This window comes from Cynocephalus volans, chromosome 11 (assembly GCF_027409185.1).
Source record: "Cynocephalus volans isolate mCynVol1 chromosome 11, mCynVol1.pri, whole genome shotgun sequence".
NCBI classification, from domain to species: Eukaryota; Metazoa; Chordata; class Mammalia; order Dermoptera; family Cynocephalidae; genus Cynocephalus; species Cynocephalus volans.
The window spans coordinates 72,638,823-72,664,505 of record NC_084470.1 but is presented as its reverse complement, the minus strand read 5'-3'; the positions used below and the strand labels follow the sequence as shown (position 1 = coordinate 72,664,505).

General features: G+C 40.2%; 1 protein-coding gene across 2 annotated transcripts in view; it reads right to left on the bottom strand.

Moving 5' to 3' along the window:
• ATXN7 (ataxin 7) overlaps positions 1 to 25,683 on the bottom strand; it is a 145,284-nt gene that overhangs the window by 87,845 nt on the left and 31,756 nt on the right. Inside the window, exons 2-4 of one of the 2 annotated variants that reach the window (XM_063114349.1) lie at positions 19,917 to 20,009; positions 6,458 to 6,766; positions 6,151 to 6,219 (exon numbers count right to left, since the gene is read on the bottom strand). In XM_063114349.1, the coding sequence (XP_062970419.1) occupies positions 6,151 to 6,219; positions 6,458 to 6,755 (367 nt within the window). In that variant the 5' untranslated portion in view covers positions 6,756 to 6,766; positions 19,917 to 20,009. Of the gene's footprint in view, positions 1 to 6,150; positions 6,220 to 6,457; positions 6,767 to 7,173; positions 7,312 to 19,916; positions 20,010 to 25,683 lie in introns of those variants that run through there. The other variant, XM_063114348.1, reaches the window with a different exon arrangement.

Genomic DNA, 25,683 nt, shown 5'->3' with positions numbered 1-25,683 from the left:
GTACATACAAAATTGAAAAGATATGATATCCAAGGACACTGTCTGCCTTCTTTTATCAAAATGCTTGTTTCCCAGTGAATCCTTCCTATAATTCCCAAAACTCCTAGTAAGTCTTTGGCTTCTCTAAGCCAGCGCAAGGGCAGAGATTCTTAAGAATCTGAGTGGAAATCCCATGGAAGTGCTAGACTCTTTCTCCTGAATATTTATGTATTTACATGCCATACAGGGGCTTAATAGAACCCAAGTACTATCCTCAAAGTTCAAGGCTCTTGGAAGTTGGAGCAATAATAGCTCTGTTGATGCTATGTGAATTGCCCTGAAAATAGGTGTATGCCAAAGTGGCAGTGAATGACAAAAGAGGACAAAGCCAGAAACCGTCTTACATGAAGCCATTTCTCTCTCCATGTATTTCCTTCTAGCTCAACATATTTCTTGAATACTGAGTAAGCGCTTGTCTTAAGACTACTGGATTTTATTATTTTGAAGATTCTTCCCCTCAAAATAGAAAGTTCAAGGAGTACTAGAATCATATTCTGCAGAATGGGTTTCCTTTTATCAACCAAGGAACTCATTACAATCGAGGTCATCAAATTTTTCCTGTAAAGGGCCAGATAGTAATTTTTGGGGCTTGGTAGGCCGGGTGGTCTCTATCATATCTATTCAACTCTGCTGTTTGTTGTATGGAGAAAGCAGCCATAGACAATAAGTAAATGAACAGCTGTGGCTATGTTCCAATAAAACTTTACTTATGAACACTGACATTTGGATTTCATAATTTTCACACGTCATGAAATTTTCTTCTATTGAGTTTTTATTTTAACCGTTCAGCAATGTAGAAACCATTCTTAGCTAGGCCATAGGCAGAATTTGGCCCATAAGCTGTACGCAGTTTGATTAGAATATCTAAGCTGCCATGATGGAGGAAAGAATCCCTGCTGTAGGAGTGTCCATCTGGGTTTCCAGGGGCTCCTTTTACCCATGGGTTAGCACAGATCTTACAGATAGGAAGTTAGTTACACACAGAAGCTGTCAGCAAGGGTGCTGCCCACCATCACAGCAACACTGATGCTCATCCAGAGTGGGGTTTCTTAAGCGTGAGCAATCTGCAACCCAATCACCTGAGTGCTCCTTAAATGTGCATTAATGTTCAACAAGCACCCCAGGTGATTCTGAAGCAGAGCACTTGGATCTTACTGATCTCTGAGGCTTGGTTTAGATGTCCACTTGAGATATAAGTAGACTGTGAGCTCTGCCACCTGCAGAACCCTCACTCACCCACAAAGGAGATCAGAAATGGCAACCTGGCTTGCCATAAAAGAAAGGCACAGTGCACATTAAGGCTCCAATTTGCAGGAAAGAAGTTGAAGTCCACGTAAGTAGAAAAAAGAAAACCAAAAGGAATGGTATGATGTCTGGGATATGCTACTGTGGGGAGTGGGACAGAGATGAAACAAGATTGGGACATGACTCATTAGTTGTTAAATCTGTGTAATGGATACAAGGAGGCTTATTAAAATACTTTCTTTACTTTTGTATGTTTCAAATTTTCCATATGAAAAAGTTGGGGGGGGGGACAGATAAGAAAACGCTAGAGAAAAATAGAAATGCTCTCTTCTTCAGGGAGAGAGTTTTATGCCTATAATGTAGTGCTTTTAACAGTACTTCACACAAACGCCTATTTATTTTCAGTTAACTAACACTGAATGATTTTTCTCCCAGGGAAGAAAAAAGGTGGTACTGTTGTGTTGACTCAGTTTGCTTTGATTGAGGCTACCCACCTCCCTAGTCTGTCTGTCTTTTTTTTTTTTTTTTTTAAACCTAGCTGCCCGTAGGTGCCAACCACCACTTTTCCATCTTGCCCCAGGCTCAATTATGTCCCTGTTATTATGACAAGGAAATCACCTGTCATAAAGCTCAGACATAACCCTGAGAGTCATTCTACTCCCTTGCCTAAATATGAGATAAAAAAAAGTGGAGTCCTGTCTGCACCCTTTCTGGAAAGTGTAAATGAAGCACCAAACTCTGGACAGAGCAAGAGGAAGTGCTGAAAGACTGGTCTCCTGTGGAGACACACTGGACCCCCCTCCAGCCCCAGAACGGGTACTTTCTTTTAGAGTTACAATACAATGGAAAATTGGTCATTTGAACCATATGTCGTAGAGTGACTCAGTTCAATTTTCCTAACAGCCCAATTCATTTTTTTTGTTTTGCAAATATTTACTGAACACAATTAACGTGTAGGAGTTGAATGTGCCCCTGTCCTTGGAGAACTTACACTCTCAAGAAGGAACCATCACATAATACACACTTTCAAATGGTGACAGGTAGAGTGGAGGAAGGAAAAGTACAGGGTACTCTGATATCATACAACAGGTGGACTTAAGAGAAGTTAGGAATGGCTTCCCAAAGAAAATGTCATTTTTTCAATTCCATGTGGACTTCCACAATGACACCATACTTTGAAATCTGCTTTGAAATTAAGGCATTTAGATTTTTTTATTTTTTAAGGCTTCCTATATGTTTAGGCACTAGTACAGAAACCCTAATCACTTATTCATATCAATTAATTCCAACTAAACATAATTTTGTTAAATTTCACAAATCTATAATTTGTGAAATTTGTTAAAGTCCACCTTGAGAAAAAAATAGTAATTTGTTTTTTGAGTTTAGTTGTTTAAAAAAAGTCAAAATGTATCATCAATTTTTTTCGACCAAAATCAATTGTGCTATCAATGATTACAAATTATAGAACAAACACAAGACAATAAGAATATAAGAATGCAAAATACTGCATGTTCTCACTTATATATGGGAGCTAATAAAAATAAACAAACAAATAGAAGAAGAAAAGACACAACAACCACAATAGTTCTTTGAACTTGGTAAGAGAAGTGAGCAGAACTGAGATTGCAGGGGGTGACAAAGAGGGAGAGGGAGGGGGGAAGGGAGGAACTGGTAAAGGGCTATAAAAATCAATTACATTGTATAATGATAAATTTTTAAAAAACCCTACTATGTCAAAATAAATAAAATTCCTACTTAAAAAAGAATATAAGAACATAGATGAAAAACAGGCTAACCTCTGAAAGATAATTGAAATTGCATCCTAATGCTTGCCTACCTGTGCTAAAAGGAAGAAAGGGATGACATATTAGCTAAACCACAAATAATCTCACTTCCACATAAATCAATAGTTCCAACCTTCTTCCACAGCTTTAACCTTTGGGCAGTCTTGTCATGAAGGAATTAGCCAAATTAAGAGAGGAAGAAGAGAGAAAAGAAAAAAAAAGACAAAGCCTAGCTTAGCAGTTTTCAACTTTGAGGGTGAGGATGCACAACCTCCGCTTCTGAGATTCTAAGAGAAGCTGTGGACACCTGCCCTAGAAAGTGGACATACATATACTATTTTGCAATTCAGGGGATTTCAGGGGAACAGTGACCCCCTGAAGCCTATTCAAGGGTCCCAGTTAAAAGCCCTGACCTAGATAAATACCAAAATTAACTTGTTAAGATAAATGAACAGATATGATGTTGGGGGTGGGGGGAGAAGGAGGGACAGGGAGGGAGAAAAGTAAGAATTGGTAAAGGGACATGAAAATCAACTACATTGTATATTGATAAATTAAAGAAAAAACCCATCAAATTAGAAAATCAGCCCTAAAATTATCAGCAGGTGAAAGGGTTGAAAGGGATTAGTGTGTACTGGTCATTTTACTTATGTTCAATAATTTGAACCCCAACAATAACCTTGGGAAGTAGGTATCATCATCTCCTTTTCCAAAGAGGGAAAGTATATTCAGAGAGATGACATAACTAATGCAAGGTTAAGCAACTTTCTCTCATACCCAAGTTTTCTAACCCCTAGGTCCACAATCGCAAACTGGAGAATTCAAGTTAGGTGCATACTCCTAGGGGTCTTCCAAGATGAACAGTTTCTGACTTGGAGTGCTCCAATCACATGATCAACTTATCTACATATTACTTCTCAACTTAATCTCATTGACAGAAGGAATTAGTGTGGATTTAACTCCAAAACATCTTTTCTTGGTAAGAGATAATCAAAGACAATGGATAATGGTCTAATAAGTTTTGATAATATTAAATATATTTTCATTTCTGAAGCAGGCGGATGTGGCTTATGTACTAGAACATAGAGGTCCACTGCATGAGTGCTGAAAGTCCTGAAGCTTGGATTTTTAAACTGCCCCAGAAAATCCAGAAAGTCACAAACAAATGAACTGAATGAATTTTTAACTTTAATCTCTACTAGAAACAGGCAGGTATGAGTTCCAGCTGGCCTGGTAACTACAACATCTCCTAAATGGTTAAAGCAGATTAAAAACGACGGTACTTCTAATAAACACTAATAATTTGACAGGTCAGAAAAACAACTAACCAGATCCATGACCCCTTTGTTCCTCAAGTAGGTTGTGAAGACGTCTAAGACCTTCATGGAAAACCTGCTAATGAATATATCCCAGCAGGAAATAATACATCAAAAAACTGGGTCCAGGCCACTAAATTTGGTTGGGTCTCAGTCTAGACCAAGGTACCTAGTGAAATGCTAATATACTTACTCATCTTCTATAGGGGAATTACCAGTAATTAGCATCCTGTTTTCACGCAGATTTAGAAACCCTTTATGGGAAATGTATACACCCCAGAGAATGAAAACTAAGAACAAGAGTGTGTTAGGTCCTCTAAAGCTCTACTCCAACTGCTTCCTATGAGAGTTGCCACCTAGTGATTTTAATTTTTTAAGTCCAGGCTGGCTGCCAACTCAACACTAAAACCAGACTAACAACTGATTTTTCCTATTGCAACATCGCCAAATAGTCCTATGCTTTCCCTCTTTCCTTTGCCCTCTAACAGCAATTCTCATTTTAAAATTCAACTAATTTGCTCTATAATCTGTTCCAACTGGAAGCTCTCATAGAGCTGCCACTGGTATTACTCTTCCTCACAGTGCCAAGAGGCCAACAAGTGGCCAAATCCAGAAAGTCAAAACAGTGAAAGTGAAGAAAAGGCAGGGGCTAAAAACAAGAAGTAAATGCGGAGAGGAGACGTGAACGACGGGCCGACGTTGAACTTAAAAATGCTTCAGTCACCAAAGTTCTACCTACTTTTGAACACTGGATAAAAACTCTGCCAAAATTAACAGGTACAGGTGAGAAATGAAATTGCATTGGGGAATATAAACTCCGTATTTTGAATACCAAACCTCACTCAAGTCCTTACAACTAATGAAGGAATAAGTAAAAACTGAACCTGAAGTTTGGACTTGAGAAGTCCTTTCTGACCACTGTGTGCCTTGGCCGGGTGCAGGCATTAGACAGCAAAGGCTGACTATTCAAAGAAAAATAAAATCTCAAGGAAAGTCAAGTCTGACTTTCCAGATACTTCACCTGACTTTCATCTAGAGGCATACACTCAGCTACAGATATTTCCCTAGAATATACTTCTACCAAACAGTTTAAAATTAACCAATAATTAGACTCTGATTTCACTAGCTATGGGCAGTAAAGGCTTATTTCACCATACACAGTTCTGGCGGATTTTTTTTTTCACCCCGATCTTGGCAGCTCACAAAAAAATCTGACCAATTTCACTCTTCCTAGGTTGTGATGATCTTTTGGTAGTATCCTAAATCCCACAGAATTAAGACTGCGCAGGTAAAGCATCATCTTTTTCCAAGTCCAAAATACATTCTGATTGCCAGCAGAAAATTTCGAGCGGCAAGGATTCCCTTCCTCCACCCCCTATGCATTCGTGGGAATGTTTTCTAAAGCTGAGAATTCCTTCTTCGGCTATGTTTCTCTGTAAGGGGGTCAGACCTGAAGATCTAGGTTAAACTCGCTGCCGCTTCACGGCGCTCATCGCCAAGCAATGCTGCTCAAGCTGCACCTCGCCAGCGACCCTCCACTAAAGGGTCCTGGGACGCTCCCCATTACAGGAAGCCCACGGAAACCAGATTTTCCAAATGCGCCGCCCTCCCCCTCCCTCCTCCTCAGGCAGCATCCTCGAGTGGAGGGTGGGGGGTGGGGTGGAGAAGAGGAGTGGGTAAGGTGGGCTGAAGTTCCCGGCCCCGGGGAAGCTGCAAGGAAACTTCCCCGGGGTTTGCACAGACTCCGTCAGGGGGACCGAACTCACCTTCCCGACAGAGCCCCATGACTTCGCGGTTTTTCCCAAACTCCTTGAAACTTTCGTCCAATTCCGTCCCTAGGAGATACACACACACAGGAGGAGGGGAGAGGCAGGTCAGTGGCCGGGAGTGTGACGCACGCTCACGCACGCACGGGGTAGGTGTGGGCACCTCCGCGTTCCGCAACCCAGCGAACGATAGCATCTCTGACCCCCGAGGGGGCGGGTCACAGGACGGGGGCGAGGGGGAGGGGAGCAGAGGAAAGAGCAAGGGGGAAGCGGGGGACGTGGGGAAGAGGGGGGCGTGGACACTCACCGTCTTTCCCAGGAAGTTTGGAAGCTTCGACCCACTGATTCCACGACTGTCCCAGCATCGCTTCGGGACTGGGCAGGGGCCTGCGCTCCCCGACCGTCGCCATTGCGGCGGCCGAGGTGGAGGCGGCGCTGGGGCCGCCGTCCTCCGGCCGTAGGCGCCGCGGCGGCGGCTGCCGCTGGGGCTGCGGAGGCGGCGGCTGCTGCTGCTGCTGCTGCCGGACGGCCGCTGCCGCTGCTCCGCCCGCCGCCGCGGCGCGGCGCGGCTCCCCCCTGACGTCATCCGCGGCCCGTTCCGACATTCTTTCCGCTCCTACAATGTAACAAAAAAGGGGGAAAGAGTTGCGCGGGGGCCGCTTTTAAGGAGGCTCCGGGGAGTTCCGGCGGCGTGCGCGGCCCACGGGGCGGGTGGGGCTCGCTGACAGCGCCCCCCGGCAGCCCAGCCCCCCCAGCACGCCTGCCCCCGGGCCCCCCCCCCGCCCCAGGCGCAAAGTCCGCGGCTCGGGCTCGCTTTCGCTTTCGCCTCCCGCGGCCCTTCGGGGGAGGGGACCGGCCGCAGGCGGCTCACTACCGCGGCGCTGGGTCCCCTGCCTGCCTCTGCCTGGAGGACCCGGCGCGGAGGCCGGAGCTCGGAGCTGCCCCCGCCCCAGCCCCGCGCCCCACCACGACGGCCCGTGGCGGGGAGGCCCAAGCCGCCCTCCCGGTCCTCCGGCTGCCCACCCTGAGGCAGTGCGCATCTCCCGGCCGGGCCCGGCGGCCCCGCTCCTTCCTTCCGTCTGCGCGTCCCTCCGAACGGCGGCGCCCGGCCGGCTCCCTTAAGCGGAGGCGCCTCCCGCCGCCTCCTCCCCCACACCGGTCCCTCCCTCTCGGCTAGCTCCGGCGAAGTTTGCACGTCAAGCCCCCGGAGTGGAGCCAGGACGAAGTCGGAAACGCAGCAACCTATGCAGGAGCCTGCCAGCCCCGGGACACCACCAAGTGTCGTCGCCGTTGGGCACTCCCGCCAGGAGCCGGCGTCGGGGGACAGAGGGGCTGGTGCTGGGGGCACTGCGCTGTCGGCTCGCGGCGGCCACGCAGTTGTCAAAAGCATGAATGGGAAGCCGCCGCAGAGCGGGCGCCTGGCATGTAGGAAACAACGGGCAGGCGTGAAAATGCCGCCCAGGTGTTGGCCCAGGTGTCAGCCTGCAGCCCTGTGCGCGCGCGATGCTGCCCATATATGCGCCCATACCCACAACTGGGGATCACAGTTTGCGCCCTGGGGATTTGAACTTCTTATCAAGCAATGAGGGGACCCTGAAATCAGTGTAAGAGGGAGTGGAAGAGAGAGACTGAGGTGATCTTTAATCCGTTTACATGTTTTGGAAACAACCCCAAATTACTGTGTTTGCCTTTCCATCGCTCATAGAAGTGATTCATTCACCCCGAAAATAAAAGCTTGCCATTTAAAAAATATGATTCCATTATAATTCACGTTGCTAGTCTTTCCCTCTTTATGGTCGTCTCTTCTCGGGCTGCGCAAGAACCCAGGGTTTAGGAAAATGTACAGAATTTCTAGAAAACATGTTTAGAAGACACTGTTCTGTCAGATTTCGTTCACTAAATTAAGCATTGGCCCACAAAACTTAGAACCTCTCGTTAAGCACACACGCGCAAGCGCGCAAGCGCACACGGCTTTTTCTTAAATGATAGGATAAAAATGGAAAAAATAAAAGGCTCCTTAATGAACTAAAGCATTCAAAGTACTTGGAACAGTACTGGACAAACCAAGCACTTTCAATATGTCGCTATTATTACTGTTAGCTAAAACTGACATGAAAATTTGAAGCCTGAGACCAATACAATGATTCCTGATCATCATGTTTCACACGGCGGTACATACGTGTTACTCCTGTAACAACGTGTGTCAGAGCTGCTTGCTTACAGGTGCTTTCTCTAAGCAGGGAGGAAGCTGGCTTATTCATTTTTTTGTTTGTTTTTTAATCTCAAACATCTGGTGTGACAGAGGTGGCCAACTTCTCTGTTGACTATACAAAGTCCAACTTGAAGAAACATAAAAATGTTTAAGAATGAAAAATAGGCAATACCTATGTTATATATGTTTTACCACACACACACACACACAAAGAAAAAATGGAAGAAAAAAATAAACTGTGAAATTAAAAAAAAAAAAAGAAATTAATAAGGAAATGTTATTGCAACCCAAACACAAGTCAGGACTCCAGTGGAGAGGGTTTGTTTTAGGTTCAAAATTTAAAAGCTTTTATATACTGTATACACACACACACACACATGAGACGAATTTTTATTTTAGAAATGATTGTGTAAAATTTTTCCAGATTGCATGCAAACAAGTCCAAAAAGAGACACTATGGATGCTTCCTGTCCTTATCAAAATAAGAGAAAATGGCAGAAATGATTGGGAGGATTTAATTTTAAAAAATCATTTCTAAAGCTTTAACTTTCTACATAGGAGATCAATGAGAAAAATGTACAGGTAAAACATACAGTTCCCTTGGCAACAATAGGGTTCCCAACTCTTAACATACCTTGGATGTCCCCGTGCAGATTTTCAATTTTTTCATTCATTCCAAATCACTGAAAAGTCTGTATAATTAGAAAAAAACCCAACCTCTATGTTTTTCTAAAGTACACAATTTATTACTTTGAATTTTATAATTCTACATTTAAGATAAATGAAAATTTGCATTTTAATGGCATTTGGAGCTACCATTGAAAAGAAAAGCTTAGGGCTACCCAGCCATATAGACACCAAAGGAAGCTCCTGTTTGTTGAGTACAGCTCCTCTGATCCCTGAAAGCATAGGGTGAAAACAAGAGGAAAAATGGCAAACATGAAGTACAGTCCCACTTCTCCAAGACACTGCTGATTTCTCTCTTTTTACATGTGAAAATACTTCAATATTCTCTAATGTGACTTCTAGCCAATGCGGATCAATACAGCGATTTATTTCAACTTTTATCCTAATTTCTCTTAGATACCTCTTCTTTTTTTTTTTTCACAGTTTTTGATGTAATACAGAAAACATAACAAGGCTCAAAATGAAAAATACTAAGTATCCTTTTAGCGTTATAACCATTATTAACGGAAATTATTACTACTAGCAGCTGTCAATTATTGAGCACTTACTAGGTGCCAGGCATTGCTAGATACCACACTGCATTATCTCAATATTCACAATTGTGTAAGGTAGAAGTTGTTATTTATAATTTACAGATGAGGACAATGAAGGAGGGCTCTGGAGCCAGTCTTGCTGTTGCTGGTTCAGATATTGGCTCTTCCACTTACAAGCTATGTAAACTTAAGCAAGTAACCTAACTTGCCTGCACCTCAGTTTCCTAATCTGTAAAATGGAAATAAAGCCAGACCTCTTCAGGAGAATCACATAAAAAGATTCACTGAAAGCACTTGATACAAAGCTTAACAGAAATAACACTATGAATAAGTGTCATATCAAACTGACCAACTCAGCTTAATCCTTATCTAGGAAATTCAATACCAAGAGGATGTGGGGACAAGAGAAAGACAGGCAATTCTGGGCATCTCCCCAACCAATTTTCTTTTGCTGCAGCCAAAGTATTTTACCATACTCTTTCTTCATCCATAAAAATGTCCTAATTCCTCCTAGAAAAGGCAGTTTCTGATATCCATAGTTGTTTCGGATTTCTTAATAGTTGGAATGAGTCACCAACAAAAGTAAACTGTAAACTGAGAAAGTGCATCTGATATTCAAATTTTGGCAACACTTAAAAAGTGTTCCTTGTACAGTACAAAAAACACAGCTTATAATCAAGAGTACAACAGAAAGTCAAATACTTAGTTTTACCTACCAGGCCATAATAAAGAACTTGACGACCTCTTACCTAAATATTCCTCCTGTACACCCGAGAATTATAAAAAGAAAACAGCCAATACAATTTCTATTCACTTAATATCTTATTTTCATACAGTAGTGTACCTTGTATGACATCAACCAGTGCTTCTGCCAATGTACTTCTGATGAAGTCTTATAGCTCTGAGGAACTTCAGTATCTGTCTGTACATTTAAATGATACATATTTTATAAGGCTTGAATAATGAGAATTCAATTTAATCAAACAGTTCCTGATTGCCTACTACATAGCAGGCACTCTACTAGGCACCAACGTGAACACGACATAGTAATTTCGCTAAGGATATGAAAAAAGTAAGAAGTAGGGGAAAAATTTAATTCTTCAAAATGCTCTTATGAAAAAGTTTTCACCTCCAATTAGATTAATGTGGCTTAAGAACTGGGCTGTCAGAAGTGAAATGATGCCAAGTTCTGAGCATTTCTTCCCTTCCAAGGATGTATTTAAACATGGTCTTACTTCACCATCCAAATTTAGGGATGTTCCCAGTAGGTGCCAAGGGTGAAAAGGTCTCTCTTTACAAAAAAGATTCTTTGCACAACAGATTCACTTGTAAAATGCTTCGTTAAAGGCAAAAGGCATCACAATGTACAAAAAAAAAAGTAAAAGTTAATCATTCCAGTGTTTAAATCTAGTTTAATGTAAAAAGGCTGAAACTGCCAAAAATTTTTCTAAGATGCAAAACCCCACACAAGCCTTTTTATTTGGGGGTGGGGGGAGAAGAAGGGTGGCACACTGGTCCCAATATAACATTTTAATAAACTTGAAAACCAGTAACTACAGTATATTTATCTGTGCAAATTACAAGGTTAGTAACAGAGATTCTCCATTATCAACCCCAAAGGATTGAAGTTATTTGAGTAACAAGAAATTCAGATCCACTGATTTAGGAATACATTGGCTTTGATTTCTTTATATCCTCCTAAAATTGGCTGAACCTTTGTTCACATCCTCTTGAGTTCCTCTGACCACACCTCTCTCTTTCCTTCTTTCTTCTCCAGACAGAACCAGGGCTCTATTCTGCATAAGAGGTATCACAGGCAGTCCTTTCCTTAACCGTGCTCCCTCTAGTGAAATACCTTACAGCCTGTCATAAATATATCAGTATTCCAGTAGAGGGAGAACAGTAGAAGGAGTAAATTGAATTCATCAGTTCAGTAGCTGGAATTCCCGACAGTCAAGCGCAAAATTAGGAATAATAAGGATAGTTGCAATGGCAGGTACTTAAGATGAGGGATAATTATCTTTCTGAAGACTTATCCTGTACACATACTCATTCTATGAAGTGCATCTTTTGCTAAGCAGTTCAAAGCCTTGAACTTTTGGTTTGTTTTCTTAATCATATGTGTGTAAATGCATATGAATTTTCCCAAAGAAACATTCATCAGTAATGGCAAATGATGTTTGATATGAGAGAAACTTTTAAAAATACACATATAAAAGGTAACAAATTATAATAAACTGTAACACAAAACGTAATAAATTAATAATGCTCAAATGTTTCTAGGGATTTAATACTGACCTGTACTTTTATGACAAACTTGATTTGAAAACTTGATTTAAAGTCTTTAGATTAAGTAATCTCAAAAAAACAGAGAGAAAGGTTTCAGTTACAGAAAAGGAAGGGAAAAGTTAGACATTCAGCTATAAAAGGCAGCTGACTGAATAAAGTTCTAGTGCACTACTAGTGCACTACCTCAGATGCAATACAATGCAAAGATTAAACACACTGTTAAAAATAATTTCCTATGTCACTTTAGTATTGACAGAGCTTTCACTGAAGTGACTATAAACATCACCATTGTATGGGCCCAGCAGTTAAGAATATGGGTTCTAGAGCCAGTCTGCCCGGGCTGAATCCCATTTCTACCACTTACTAGTTGTATAAATCTGGGGAAATCACTTAACCTCTTGGTGTTTGTTTCTTCATCTATAAAATGAGTAAAACAAGAGTAGCTACTTTAACAGGAACGTTAAGAATAGTGCAAAAGCACACTATAAGTGTCAGCTATTATTATTAGCACCATGCCTGTCACATAGTAAGCCCCAATTCTAATCTACCCACACTATACTAGCAGATCAAACCTGCTGAAGTATGACTTCAGTTATCTCAGACCTTGTTCTAACATTTTTAGGGGCTCCCCACTGGCCAGTGAAATAACTTCTTTCTTAGCATTCAAGGCCCTGTACAGTTTGCCCCACCTCAGCTCCACCACATTTACAGTGTTCAGTTCCCTCCGGCAGGTAATCTATGAGGTCCAGCCAAAATGACCAATTCATAGCTTCAAACATGCTCCCCTCCAACTCCTAGCTCCAAAGCCTTTGCTCATGCAAGTTACTCCCTCTATAATACTTTCCTTCACTTGGCTGAAATCCTATCTTCCAATCAAGTCCCTCCTCAAATTCCATTTTTTTAAACAAAATCTTTCCTGATTCCTCCCACTAAGCACATGGGAACTCATCCTCGCCTCTACATCACAGAACTTCATGGATTGGGGGTTAAGAATATATGGTATGAAATCAAGGTGGCAATGAGATACGTACTTCATCTCCCAGGGATTAACAGTTTGCATTCCCAACATAAGATTACTTGGAACCAGGAACCCACTTCCCCACAAAACATAAAATGTGTGGTGGACAGGTCCCCAAGCTGATCAGCAAAATGCCTTACAGGTGAACTCTAGGACTAACAATGCAGGTGTGTTAGTACAAGAGGAAAGGAACAACACAGATGTTTCTTCCCCTTTCCTCAGCAAAGTTCCAGCTCTAAGCAAAGCCACATATCCAGAAAACAGCACTCCTGACTTTTCCACATTCTTTCTTTACACTCTTATTTAGTAGACTATCTGGACTTATACTGCTTCTCGAACAACAGACTGTTCCACAAAACTTGCATTCCCTTTCCACCTCCAAAGTAAAGCCCTCCTTTTCTTGGTAGAAGTATAGAAAAGGAATGGAAAAGCCTGCAGATTTAACTATTTTTCAGTAACATGTGAATGAACAACTATGAATGAATAAGTTCTCTGTCCCTCCCTCCCTCCCTGCCTCCATCCCTCCTTCCCTCTAAAAGGAATGGAAAAGTTAGCACGCACAAAGAAATTCTCATATAAAAGGTGAGATCTTAATCCATATGACTTTTTAGACATATTGGTCCCTAAGCTTTTCTTCCCAGAAACACACAATCACGGCCTTTCTGATTTTAAATAGCATAATCTATGGCTCAAGGCAAAGTTTCTGACCTTTTCTTTTAACCCCTACTCTCTTTTGATCAACATAAAATCTTCAGGACCCAGAGGCCTTGATCCTCTGTCTCCTTTCCACTGAGCACACTCCTGCCGCAATGTTCCCCAAGCTGCTCTAAGTGAAGGAAAATCAGGTGCAGAAAAGGGAAACTGAAACAAAATTGCTCCTGGTGAGAAATCTGCCTTTCCTGCTTTCCAGACCTTCCTACCTCTCTCCACTTCAGAAAACACGTATTTTCTTTCTTTCTTTTATTTTTATTCCCATATAAAGATGACCGGTAAGGGGATCTTAACCCTTGACTTGGTGTTGTCAGCACCACGCTCAGCCAGCGAGCTAACCGGCCATCCCTATATAGGATCCGAACCCGGGGCCTTGGTGTTCTTAACACTGCACTCTCCCGAGTGAGCCACGGGCCAGCCCAGAAAACACGTATTTTCACAAAGCATTTTTCCAAATCGTTTCTGGAGCAATGGCAGCAGAGCAGCAATCACAAGTCAGTGGTTGGGGGGCTGAAATCTGACTTATCAGGTATTTCTTAAAAAGCAGAGCCAAAGAGATAAATTGGATTCCATCAAAATTAAGCTTTTGTGCTTCAAAGGACACTGTTCAGGAGGTGAAAAGACTACCCACAGAATAGAGAAAATTTTTGCAAATCATATCTGATAAGGAACTTGTATCTAGAATGTGAAAAGAGCTCTTACAACTCAGTAAATTAAAAAAAAAGACAACCCCAATTTTTTAAATTGGCAAAGAATCTCAATAGACATTTCTTCAAAGAAGATAATACAAATGACCAACAAGCAATTGAAATGATGCTCAGCATCATTAGTCATTAGGAAAATGCATGCCAAAATCATAGGAGGTACCATTCCACACCCACTAGGACAGGTATAATAAAAAACAACAACAAAAGGGCTGGCTCACAGCTCAGTTGGGAGAGTGTGGTGCTGATGACACCAAGGCCACGGGTTAGGATCCCAATGTAGGGATGGCCAGTTGGCTCGCTTGGGAGAGCAGGGTGCTGATAATACCAAGTCGATGGTTAAGATCCCCTTACCGGTCATCTTTAAAAAAATAAGTAAATAAAATAAAATAAAATAAAATAAACCCAACAACAACAAAAACAAAAGAACAGAAAAAGACAAGTATTAGCAAGGATGTGAAGAAACTAGAATCCTCATACATTGCTGGTACCACTGTGTAACAGTTTGGCAGTTACATGAAAGGTTAAATAAACATAGAATTACCATATGATCCAGCAATTCCACTTCTGGGTATACATGCAAAAGAACAGAAAGCAGAGACTCAAACAGACACTTGTACACCAATATTCATTAGCAACATTATTTATAATAGCCAAAAGGTAGAAACAACCCAAAAGTCCATCAACAGGTGAATGGATAAACAAATTGTGGTATATTCATACAATGGAATATTATTCAGCCATAAAAAGGAATGAAGCACTGATAAATGCTCCAACATGCATGAACCTTGAAAACATTATGCTAAATAAAAGAAACCAAACAAAATAGGTCACATATTATATTATTTCATTTATGTGAATTATCCAGAATAGGCTAATCCATAGAGACAGAAAGCAGATTAGTGGCTTCCAGGGGCTGGGGAAGATTAAGACTGCTTAATGGGAATGGGGTTTCCATTGGGGATGCTAAAATGTTTTAGATCTAGATAGAGGTGATGGTCGCACAACATTGTGAAAATACTAAAAGCCATTAAATTGTACACTTTAAATGGGTAAATTTACATGAATTTATTATTTATTTATTTATTTATATCAATTTATTTGAATTACATCTCAATAAAACTATGGGTTTTTTTTTAAGCCAACATTAAGATTTGAAAAATCTCCCCTAAAATTCCATACTAATTTCTCTTGAAAAAAGCCCTGTGATCTGACACCACCAGCCAGTGTCCCTTATGGCAACCATGAGTAGGAACTGAAGCTGGTCTTGGAGCCTATCTCTGCTGCCACCTAACTCTAGGCCTTGGCAGGACACTTTTCATCTCTGCCTCAGTTAGATCCTCTGTAAAAGGAGTATCATCATAATATGTACCTCATCAGGCTTTTATGAGGAGTCAATGAACCCAGTATGCTTAGAACAGTGCCTGGCACATAGTGAGTGCTCAGTAAGTGTTAGCTACTTTTATATTTTATAATACTTCACCCTCTTTCTAGTTAGAGGTATGTGGCATTTACTTTTCAATTTTTTTGTTTTTACAAATAAAAGTATAGCATATAATGTAGCAGTCCAAAAGAATGAAATAGAAAGGCAGCCAAGATATAAATTTTAAAAAACATGCAAAACTACTATGCGTAGTGTGTGTCCAGTTTTGAGAAAAAGTAATAATGATGATGATGCTAAGTCTAATGCATAAAAAACAGTCTAGATAACTCTGGACTTATCTCAAGGGGAGCAGGGGATCAAAGCATCAAAGGGGCTTGAATTCTTTAAAGGGGCTTTTTATTAACATACATATTTATATAATGTTTAGATTTTTTAACATACTTTTATAATCAGGAACCATAGTAAGGATATTTTTTAAAAGAAGAAACTCAATTTCAAGACTTTTGTGAGATTGTCACAAAACTATCAGGTGATTAGCAATATCACAGATTGATAAAACCAGAGGTCATTTCCTTTGCTTTGAAACTCAACCTTTAGCTGGGATTCCCAAAGCACCAACCTCTCTTCAGTTTCCTTCTTCCTCATGGAATATACACTGCTATATTTTACAACTGCTAACCTCCTGGGCCTGGTAGTCAATATCTTTTGCTATCTGGCCCAACCTTCTTCCTCCCTTATCACTCATCATTCCCCCTTACAAAGACTACCCTCCAGCTAAACCAGTTACTTGTATCCAAGACATAAAATATGCATCCCTGAGAGTTTTGCTAAGTGCCATTACCTTTTTTTTTATTGATGTAAAAGTCACATAACATAAAATTCACCATTTTAATCATTTAAAAGTATACAATTTAATGACATTTAGTACATTCACAATGTGGTGCAACCAAGATCACTATATCTAGATTTTAATCACCCAAAAAGGAAACCCTGCACCCATTAAATAGTCACTTCCCACCCCTCCTCCCCCAGCCCTTGGAAATCACATCTGCTTTCTGTCTCTACAGATTTCCCCCTATGGATATTTGATATAAATGCAACCATACAATATGTGGCTTTTTATGTCCGGCTTCCTTCATTTAGCTTAATGTTTTCCATGTTCATCCATGTTGAAGCATGGTATCAGCACTTCATCCTTTCTTATGGCTGAATAATATTCCACTGTGTGGATATACCACATTTGTTAATCCTTTCATCTGCTGATGGACATTTGAGCTGTTTCCACCTTTCTGGTATTGTGAATAGTTGCACGCCATTATCTTTCACCTTTCTTCAGCCTCAGGTGCTAACCAAAGTCAAGCTTTCGAGTTTCAAATCAACTCTTATCCTCCCCAACTTAGCCTGGCCCAAAGTCCTCACCTTTCTCTGAATTCCTTCTCCACTTCTATAGCCCAGGTAGCAAACTGTCAGCACAAGGCAGAATCCTGCAGCCCTATTTAGACTGACTCAAACTGTGTTGTCTTAAATTAGTTGTTATTTAAAAACTTAAGAAAAAGTTCATTAAAGTACAGACTTCAATTCTCTTAAGAATTTGGAAGGTCTGGCAACATCATCATCTCTTGTCTGGGTTACTGAAATAGCCATCATTTATACGGTCTCTCTGGTTTTACCCTTGCCCCCTGCAGACTATCTCAATACTGCGACCACAGTGGTATTATTAAAACAGAAGTCAGATCATGTCACTCCTCTACTCAGAACCTTCCAATGGCGTCCCACATCTCACAGAGTAAAGCTAAGACCTATTTAGTGGCCTCTGAGGCCATATACACTGTCCTTGTCACCTGTCTGACTTCATTTCCTACCATTTTCTCCTGATTGCTCTCTTGGATCTGACCTTTCTATTGCTTGCTCAGCCCAGGAGGCTCCTGCTTTAGGCCTCTGCAATGGCTGTTCACTCTACCCCAGATAGCTCAATGGTTCACTCCTTCGCCCTTAAAGCTTGGATATCACTTTCTCAGAGTTCCACCTTGACCACTCGCATTTAAAACACCAAGCCCTACTTCTTACCAGCATTCTTAATTCTCCTGATCCTGACCTGTTTTTTCTAAACAATTTTTATAATCTAATATAACATATATATTTATTATGTTTGCTGTCTATTATCTGTTTCTCTCCATTAAAAGGTAAGTGCAGTTCAGTCATTATGGAAAACAGGATAAAGACTTCTCAAAAAAGTAAAACTGCCATATCACTCAGTAATCCTACTACTATATATCCAAAGGAAATGAAATCAGTATATCAAAGAGATATCTGCACTCTAATGTTCACTGCAGCATTATTCATAAATACACAAGTTAGGGAAACAACCTGAGTGTCCATCCATAGATTAATGGAGAAAGAAAATCTAGTATATGTATACAATGGAATACTATTCAGCCTTAAAAAAGAAGGAAACCCTGTCACTTGTGACAACATGGATGAACCTAGAGGACATTATGTTAAATGAAATGAGCCAGGCACAGAAAGACAAATACTGTACAATCTCACTTATATGTGGTATCCAAAAAAAAAAAACAAAAAACTGAATTCATAGAAGCAGAGAGTAGAATGGTGGTTACCAGGGGCTTTGCGGGAGGAGGTTGGGAGGATGTTGGACAAAGGATAAAAAATTTCAGTTAGAAGAAATAAGTTCAAGAGATCTGCTGTACAACATGACTACAGTCATACAGTTAACAATGTATTATTGAAAACTGCTAAAAGAGTAGATTTTAAATGTTCCCACTGCAAAAAAAAATGGTATGTACGGCAATGCATATCTCGATTAGCTTGATTTAGCCATTCCACATTGTATACATATTTCAAAAGATTATGTTGTACATGATAAATATATACAATTTTTGTCAATTAGAAAAAAAAAAGGTAAGTGCCAATTCAATGACAGAAACATTTTGTCCCTTTGATTTACTAATTTAGCCCCTGGGCCCAGAGAACACAGCAGGTAGGTTGGCATTCAATAAATATTTGTTGAATGAATGGATACTGGGCCTATAATCAGTTGGTGCTGAGAAGGGACTGATGCTTTAGATTGATCCTGGACTGACAGTTTTGCACACTTCTACCTGGCCCACTTTATTTCCCTACCTGTCTGGTCCCTACAGACTTTTGAGTCTATGACTCCTCTTCTGTCCCTGCACTCTGTCATTTACTTCCTGATATCATATTAATCTTTTCATTGGTATAGTACAGGTATTCGAAAAAGCATAAGTCATAATTGTAATTCATGGACATCACTTCCTTTTTCTTCCCAGACACAATCCCTATGCACACAGTAGAATCTTAATAAATAGTTGTAGACTAAAGAGCTCCATTGGCATTGTGTAAAATGTGTTTGCTTCCTACCTTCTCCCCAAACCCCATCACTGCCAGTGGCTGACCACCATACAGGAAAGCCCTGATTCTCTCTTCTCTGGCACCTTCCACACATTCCACAATGAATGCCATCCATTGTGTTGACTTAGATGATCACTGAAGGATACTTCTGCATTGCTGGCCCTTCGGCTTTAGGCTGGAAAATTTTAAGGGCCTATTTTGAAGGTGGAAACTTTACAGATGCCCAGACCCTTGTTCTTTTAAACACCTAAACAGAACTGCCACATCCTTCTTGAAGCTCATGTTTCTATTTAATAATGGGTAAAAATGTTATCTTTGCAGGTAAATGTGCATGTGGACCAAAGTGTTTCCATTTTTTGTTATACTTGTCTAAAACCTGATTTGTTGCCTAAGTATGTAAGTTTATCAATTCTAGAAGCTGAAACTCCTTTGGTCTCTCCTGTTTGGATTCAGCTCAGTTTTATCCTCCAATGACTCATCTTAAACTGCATCTTAATTTGTAAGCCCTTCATTCCTTTCAAAGTAGATTAAAAATAAAATAAAATAAAGATTCATCTTCTTAAGTCAAAATTCCTGCAAGAATTCCCCCCCCTTTTCACATTATGTGAACCTTAGCCACTTTCCTCTCCAAATAATAAATGCACAATGGCAGACACATAGTGAGAAACTCCATTTATGGTGCTGCTATTTTTGTAATGATTCAGGGTTATGCTTAAAATTTGAGATCTTACTCAGATATCTTAAATTTTAAAAACTATCATTCTTCGGTAAAACACAAACTCTGTTATAATAAGAAGCATTACATTTATTCAGCTGTGCTATGTTAGAAGTCAGTTACCTTGTCTTTGGAGGGCAGGCCAAAAATCCTTATCGATTTACCAGTGGATCTTCATCTGCTGTGATTGCTCTTTCTTCCTAATTCTATTCAGATCTACAAGAAAATAGAAAGGGCAAAGGGATGAAACAGTAGATAAAGCTAATCAGGAATCTACAATCTCATTAGTTGCCAGATGTTCCAAAACTATTATATGTGCTTTGAGATATCAAATTGTTAAAATTCAAGAGACTACCAATTTTACAACGAATGCATTTTTTTCACAATGAACTTAATTGGCTATATTTACAATAAACTAAGAACAAATGACTATTCAATATGTACACAGAGTCAGCCTCCTGGGGCTTAAAATCATTGTGTGTAATTTGCCACTAATGAGTTTTCACTTAATTTTTAAAATGGCTATTCAGAAAGCCTGCTCCTATGAAACCTGTCAGAATCACAGATTTAAAACACACACACACACACACACACACACACACACACACACACACACACACACACACACACACACACACACATTATTTTTTGGAGAGCTCATTCTGTCCTTTTATATCATTTAGCGGTTTATAAAAGCAATTCATAATACCTCAAATAGGAAACAAAAACTCAATTAAACCGTCTTCCTAAAAAGCAAAAGGAAATTGTGTTACTTTTTTTTATAGTTGTGTGCATATGTGTACACGTGTATTTCAGATAAAATGTGGCTACTTTTTAATTAATTTGGGGAGGAGCAGTGAGTTAAGGCGTCAAGACATTGGAGATTAACAAATCAGAGTTAGACATTAAGCTGGTTTTCAAGTTTGGCATGCAGAAGAGAAAGCAGCAAATACAGGCAATGACACAGCTATGGGGCAGATGCTGTCAAAGTATAAAGCACAAGGCAAGCTGATTTCATATGAAAAATTCACTATTAATACACTTCTCTTCCTATAATCCTTACTGGCTATACACCAAGATCGAGTGGTGGGAATATTGCTTTCTGAATTTTTATTTATTTTCACATAGTCTAAGATGGTAACTTAAATATTTCTGTGGCTTGAGATCCTAAGATACTAATAAAGCATCTCTAAAAATCAGTAGCTGAAATTCTATGCCACATTTTGAACATCTATTCACAATTACCTTTATTGGCTTTTAAATTATTCCTGGATCATATCCTTCCCTTATCCCTTTTTAAAACAGTTTCAGTTTTATTCACCCACAAAATGCTATTCAGTAATCCTTAAAATCATTCCTACAATCCTTATAAGCCAGATGTTTCTCTTCTCCAGATTTCTAATTCCTTCCCAGTCTCCTATCTTTTTAAAAATTTCTCTGATTTCCATTTTCGTGTTCCTTTTCAAACTTACTTCCAATAAAAGCTGCTATCTTGCTTAACATGTCTATCTTGAGCCAAAATTCATTTCTTTGCATCCTAAACATTTTACAGCTATGCAAAATCAAAGTAAGCTACAAATTACCATTATAGAGACAGTCAATAAAGATGTATATTCAAGATAATCATTCACCTCCTTGATGGTGATTCCTTCAGAGTAGACTGGAGGTGGAGGTGGAACAACACCAGCATCAGATTAAATTCTGTGCTTGATCTTATTACACTAGGTCAAGCCATTTTTCAGTTTTCCATCAGGACACTCCAGCTATTTCTCCAAAGTATCCAAGGAAGTCACCAGGTTTCAGGTACTATAAAATCTCCCTCAAGGTAGTTTTGGTTTTAAAATAATTCACCATTTACTATCCTGTATACCTTAAAAATGCTTTACAGGAAATCTTATTCTTAAAGAAAATGGTAGTGGCAGTTATTAAAAATAAGTATTTTAAAACAGTAACTTCTCTACTTAGAATAAGGGTCAGAAACCTTTCTTTATAGGGGAAAAAAAACCTATCATATGCTTGTATATATTCTTTCATTTAATCTTCACAATAACGCTGTGTACAAAAGAGATATTATGATCTCCATTTTACTTGTGAGGAAACAGACTGAGAGAAGTCAAAATTTGCTTAAGATTATCCAGCAAATTAATGGCTTCACATTGGAAGTAGAATCCAGGCCCTTGGTGTTATTTAGTTCCCTTTCCAGGACACCAAACTTCCTGAATAGCAACTTAATGTTTTGCAAAGGGAGATAGTTTAAAAGGCAGACTGGGAAAAGTTTCTGAGAACTGTACAACTTCATAACTTTTATTCATTCAATGCCTACTATGTAACAAGTATTCAATAAATATAATTAATTTTTTTTTTAAATGATGGCCAGTTAGAAGGGAAAGAGAAGGAAACAAGAAGACATAACTTGAATGTTTTCCTAAGTCCTGAGAAGCATAAATTTTATTCATTTACTCTTTTTTTTAAGGGGGAGAGAGGAAGTGATTATAGAAGACATCTTTCTCCCAAAGGAGCTACCTAGCCCATGGTGACTCTTTTTTCTAAGCACTACATAATTCTCAACCCCATGCCAAGTCATATTTGTACTAGCGGGTTCCAAACTCCTCCCTTGTGTTGGCCAAAGCTGGACACATGACCCAGACTCATTCAATTTGTTCTCCTTGGAACTAGAAATTGGAACAAGAGGGTCTAGTTTGGTCTAAGCTGCAAGCTACCCCTACATGTTCTCTCAGTCTACAGGAAAAAGCCAGCCAGCAAAGAGAGAATGAAAGAATGCATGTGCTGCTGTTCAGGGTGAATCTGACTAAAGAGGCCAAGTAGCTCCCAGGAGAGGGAAGGAAACATTCTCTGCCCGGAGGGTTATTGGGCTTTCCTGTCCTTGGTATAGTCCCCTAGAAGCCCAAAGCACTTCCTTCCCTAGGGTTCTAAGAAACTCCTAGACCTCTACGGTAAATGGCCGCCCTTCTTATGAGCTTAATTTTTTTGAACTGATTTTCAGTAAGTGCAACAAAAATCATCTTCCTAAGACAATAAAAAAAGGGCAGATATCACCAGAATTTGTTATAAAAGAAGATACTGCAGAATGCCTAAGGGTTCAGAAACACCCCTTACTCTAAACAGAGAAAAGCCCACGTATTAATGGACATCATTATATTGACTTTTTACAGGGAAAATGGCTTATTTTCTAACATTTCCATAACATTTTTACTCTGAGCCTTGTTGCAACTTAAGGCATAATCTGGATCACCTCTTGTGTATCATTAGGTGTGTCAAAATTAAACAAAAACCTACTAACCATGATAAAGGAAAGAAAAAACAGGCTAAAACCAAGTTGGTCTTGTTTTAAAACGTAACAGTATATAAATTTCCTTTTTATTTCTTAAACTTTCTTAACTTTTAGGTGAACCAATGAGCTTTAACGTGAGATTGGCACCCGAGGTTCTTGGGGAGGGCATGAGAGGGAAGAAAAAGAGCTGGAGAGGTGGGCTGCCCCTACAAGGAGGACAACACGGGAGTTTTGACTTGATTCTATCTTCTAAGTTAGAGCTGGGAAAAAAACTGAAACCTTGAAGGCTGACTCCAGTTTCTCCATTACATACATGAAAAGATTGGAAACCAAGAGAGGTTTACCCCAGATGGTTTATTTATTCAACAAAAACATGTTGAGTGTGTGCTCCACGCCAACTACTGTGCCTGGCACTAGAATCAGCATTATATTCAGTAGAGCCAACTACCTCCCAGGTTATACATTTTTCTCTGTATCCTTTGACACTTACTGCAAACACAAAGTCCACAAGGGCTAAAATAGTCCACTTTTTTTTAGATGTTTGTATCCCATGGTGATCTTGGGGAAAAAATATGACTTTGTTGCTAATATTTAAAAGGCAGGAAGATTCACATAAAATTCCAAATTCCTGGTTTCTCTTGGAAAGTCCAAAAATCTAGCCACAGGGGCCAGCTTTCCTGCAGGTGCATAACGGGAGGATGCTGTGCCATAGGCTGCCTCTTGTTATAGGGCACGCACTTTCCAAATTACCTACCTGGCTGCATCACTTATTTCCTTTCCAGGCCTGTCTTCTGCAGGTAACAATGCCTGTGCCCCCAAACCTATACTGTCTTCCTAAGTCTTTTTTCCCAAACACAACCAAAAAATTTCAAAGCAGTTTACAAAAATTTTAAAAGCAGGTTAAATGTCTTTGCAGGCATATTCTTCAGAAATATGAATTCACGTGGTACCTAGTTTTACACAGTCTCTTCAACTCCAGTTCCACCTTGCTCTCACCCTGACAGGTTTTCTCCTTAGCAAAGCAAATTTACAACCTGTCTTTTCAATGGTACTACTACCCAGTTTTCCCCTCTACAAAAGTCAGCCAGAATTTTTGTACCCGTTGAGCTACAGTGACTGCTCTCAGAATCACTCCACTGAGCTCCAACTGAGTGTATGAAAACACACCAGTGAAAAGGGAGCCAAGGCCAATTACGAGGAAGGGCTCCAGAAACTCTGGCCTAGGTTTCAGGGGTACATTTTAGTTCCTGTAGTCAGTCCTAGAGCTTTCCCGACCGTTTATGGAACTCCTCACATGGAGCCTTAACTTACTTTTAAATGAGCCTCCACTTTCTGACAGCTTCTACATATCTACACAACATTTAGTCCCTCTACTCTTGAAATGGGTTCAGTATAGACATTCCTCACTCCTTTGTCATTTCAGGATGCACAGTTCTGCCATCCTCATTTGGGGGATACCCAGTCTCTCCCAGACTTCACCGAGGTTTAACTGGGTTCCCTCTCCTTTTACCTAAGGGAGATAAACAAGCCATTTTTCCCATCAATTGTGACTATTGTATACCATTTCACCAATAGCCTAAAAGAGAACTAAAAGTACAGTAAAATTCCCAGTAGTTCTCCAATTTATCACTGTGCAAAATCTTGGTCAAGTATGTAGATTTGAAGGTCCATTACAAAAGCACATGACAACAGTTGACATTTACTGAGCACTTACTATGTGTTAATATGTGCCCAGTATTAACACACAGTAAACATCATCATAATTTAATTACATATATCATCTCACTGAACCCTCCCGTCTATGATGTAGGAACTCTTTCTGTGCTCTTTTAACAGAGAACTGAGGCTTGTGAGATGAGGCTATAAGGGCTGAGGCAGTAGCACATTAGAGTTGAGCTTAAAACCATTCCCTCCACTGCCACCATACCACAGCAATTCCTACCTGTGTTCCTCTGTGCCTGCTGTTCCTACTGCCTTGAACTCCTTTCTTCCCACCTTCCAAGTAACTCACATCCAGCCTTCAAAACCTAACTCAGATGAAACCTCACCAGGTCATCATGCCTATGGCCCTAGGAGGGCTTCTTCAAGGCAAGGTCTGTAACATTTCATCCTTGTATCCCCAGGGCCTGACATTGTGTCATTGTAAATGCCTGCTGAATTGAACTGAATTAAATTGAACCACAGGCTCTGATAGCTACCCATCCACTCAGGTTAATATGTGCCTTTGGTGGCATGTTCTTTCCTTACTAAGGACTTCCAATTAGGCTGGACAATAAATAGTGGCTCTGGTATTTACCCTTAACTCTTTTCAGCCAAACTCACCTGTAGACATCAACACTGAGGAAAGGGAAAGAAGGGATCAGAGGTAAATTAAAGCCCAGAACAACCTTTTGTCCTGTTGACAGGAGGGGGAAAGTCTGTGAAGTTGACTTAGGTGGAGAAAGGCCTGGGACACAAAAAGGGTTTCCCTGCTAATATTCTGCCAGGGGAACATTAACATCTTCCTATTACTGGCCTGGGGTTATAGAATTCTAAAATTCATAAATGTCCTCAGTCAAGTCATTCTTTGCTAGTCTAACATGGTCCTTTAAAAAAGAT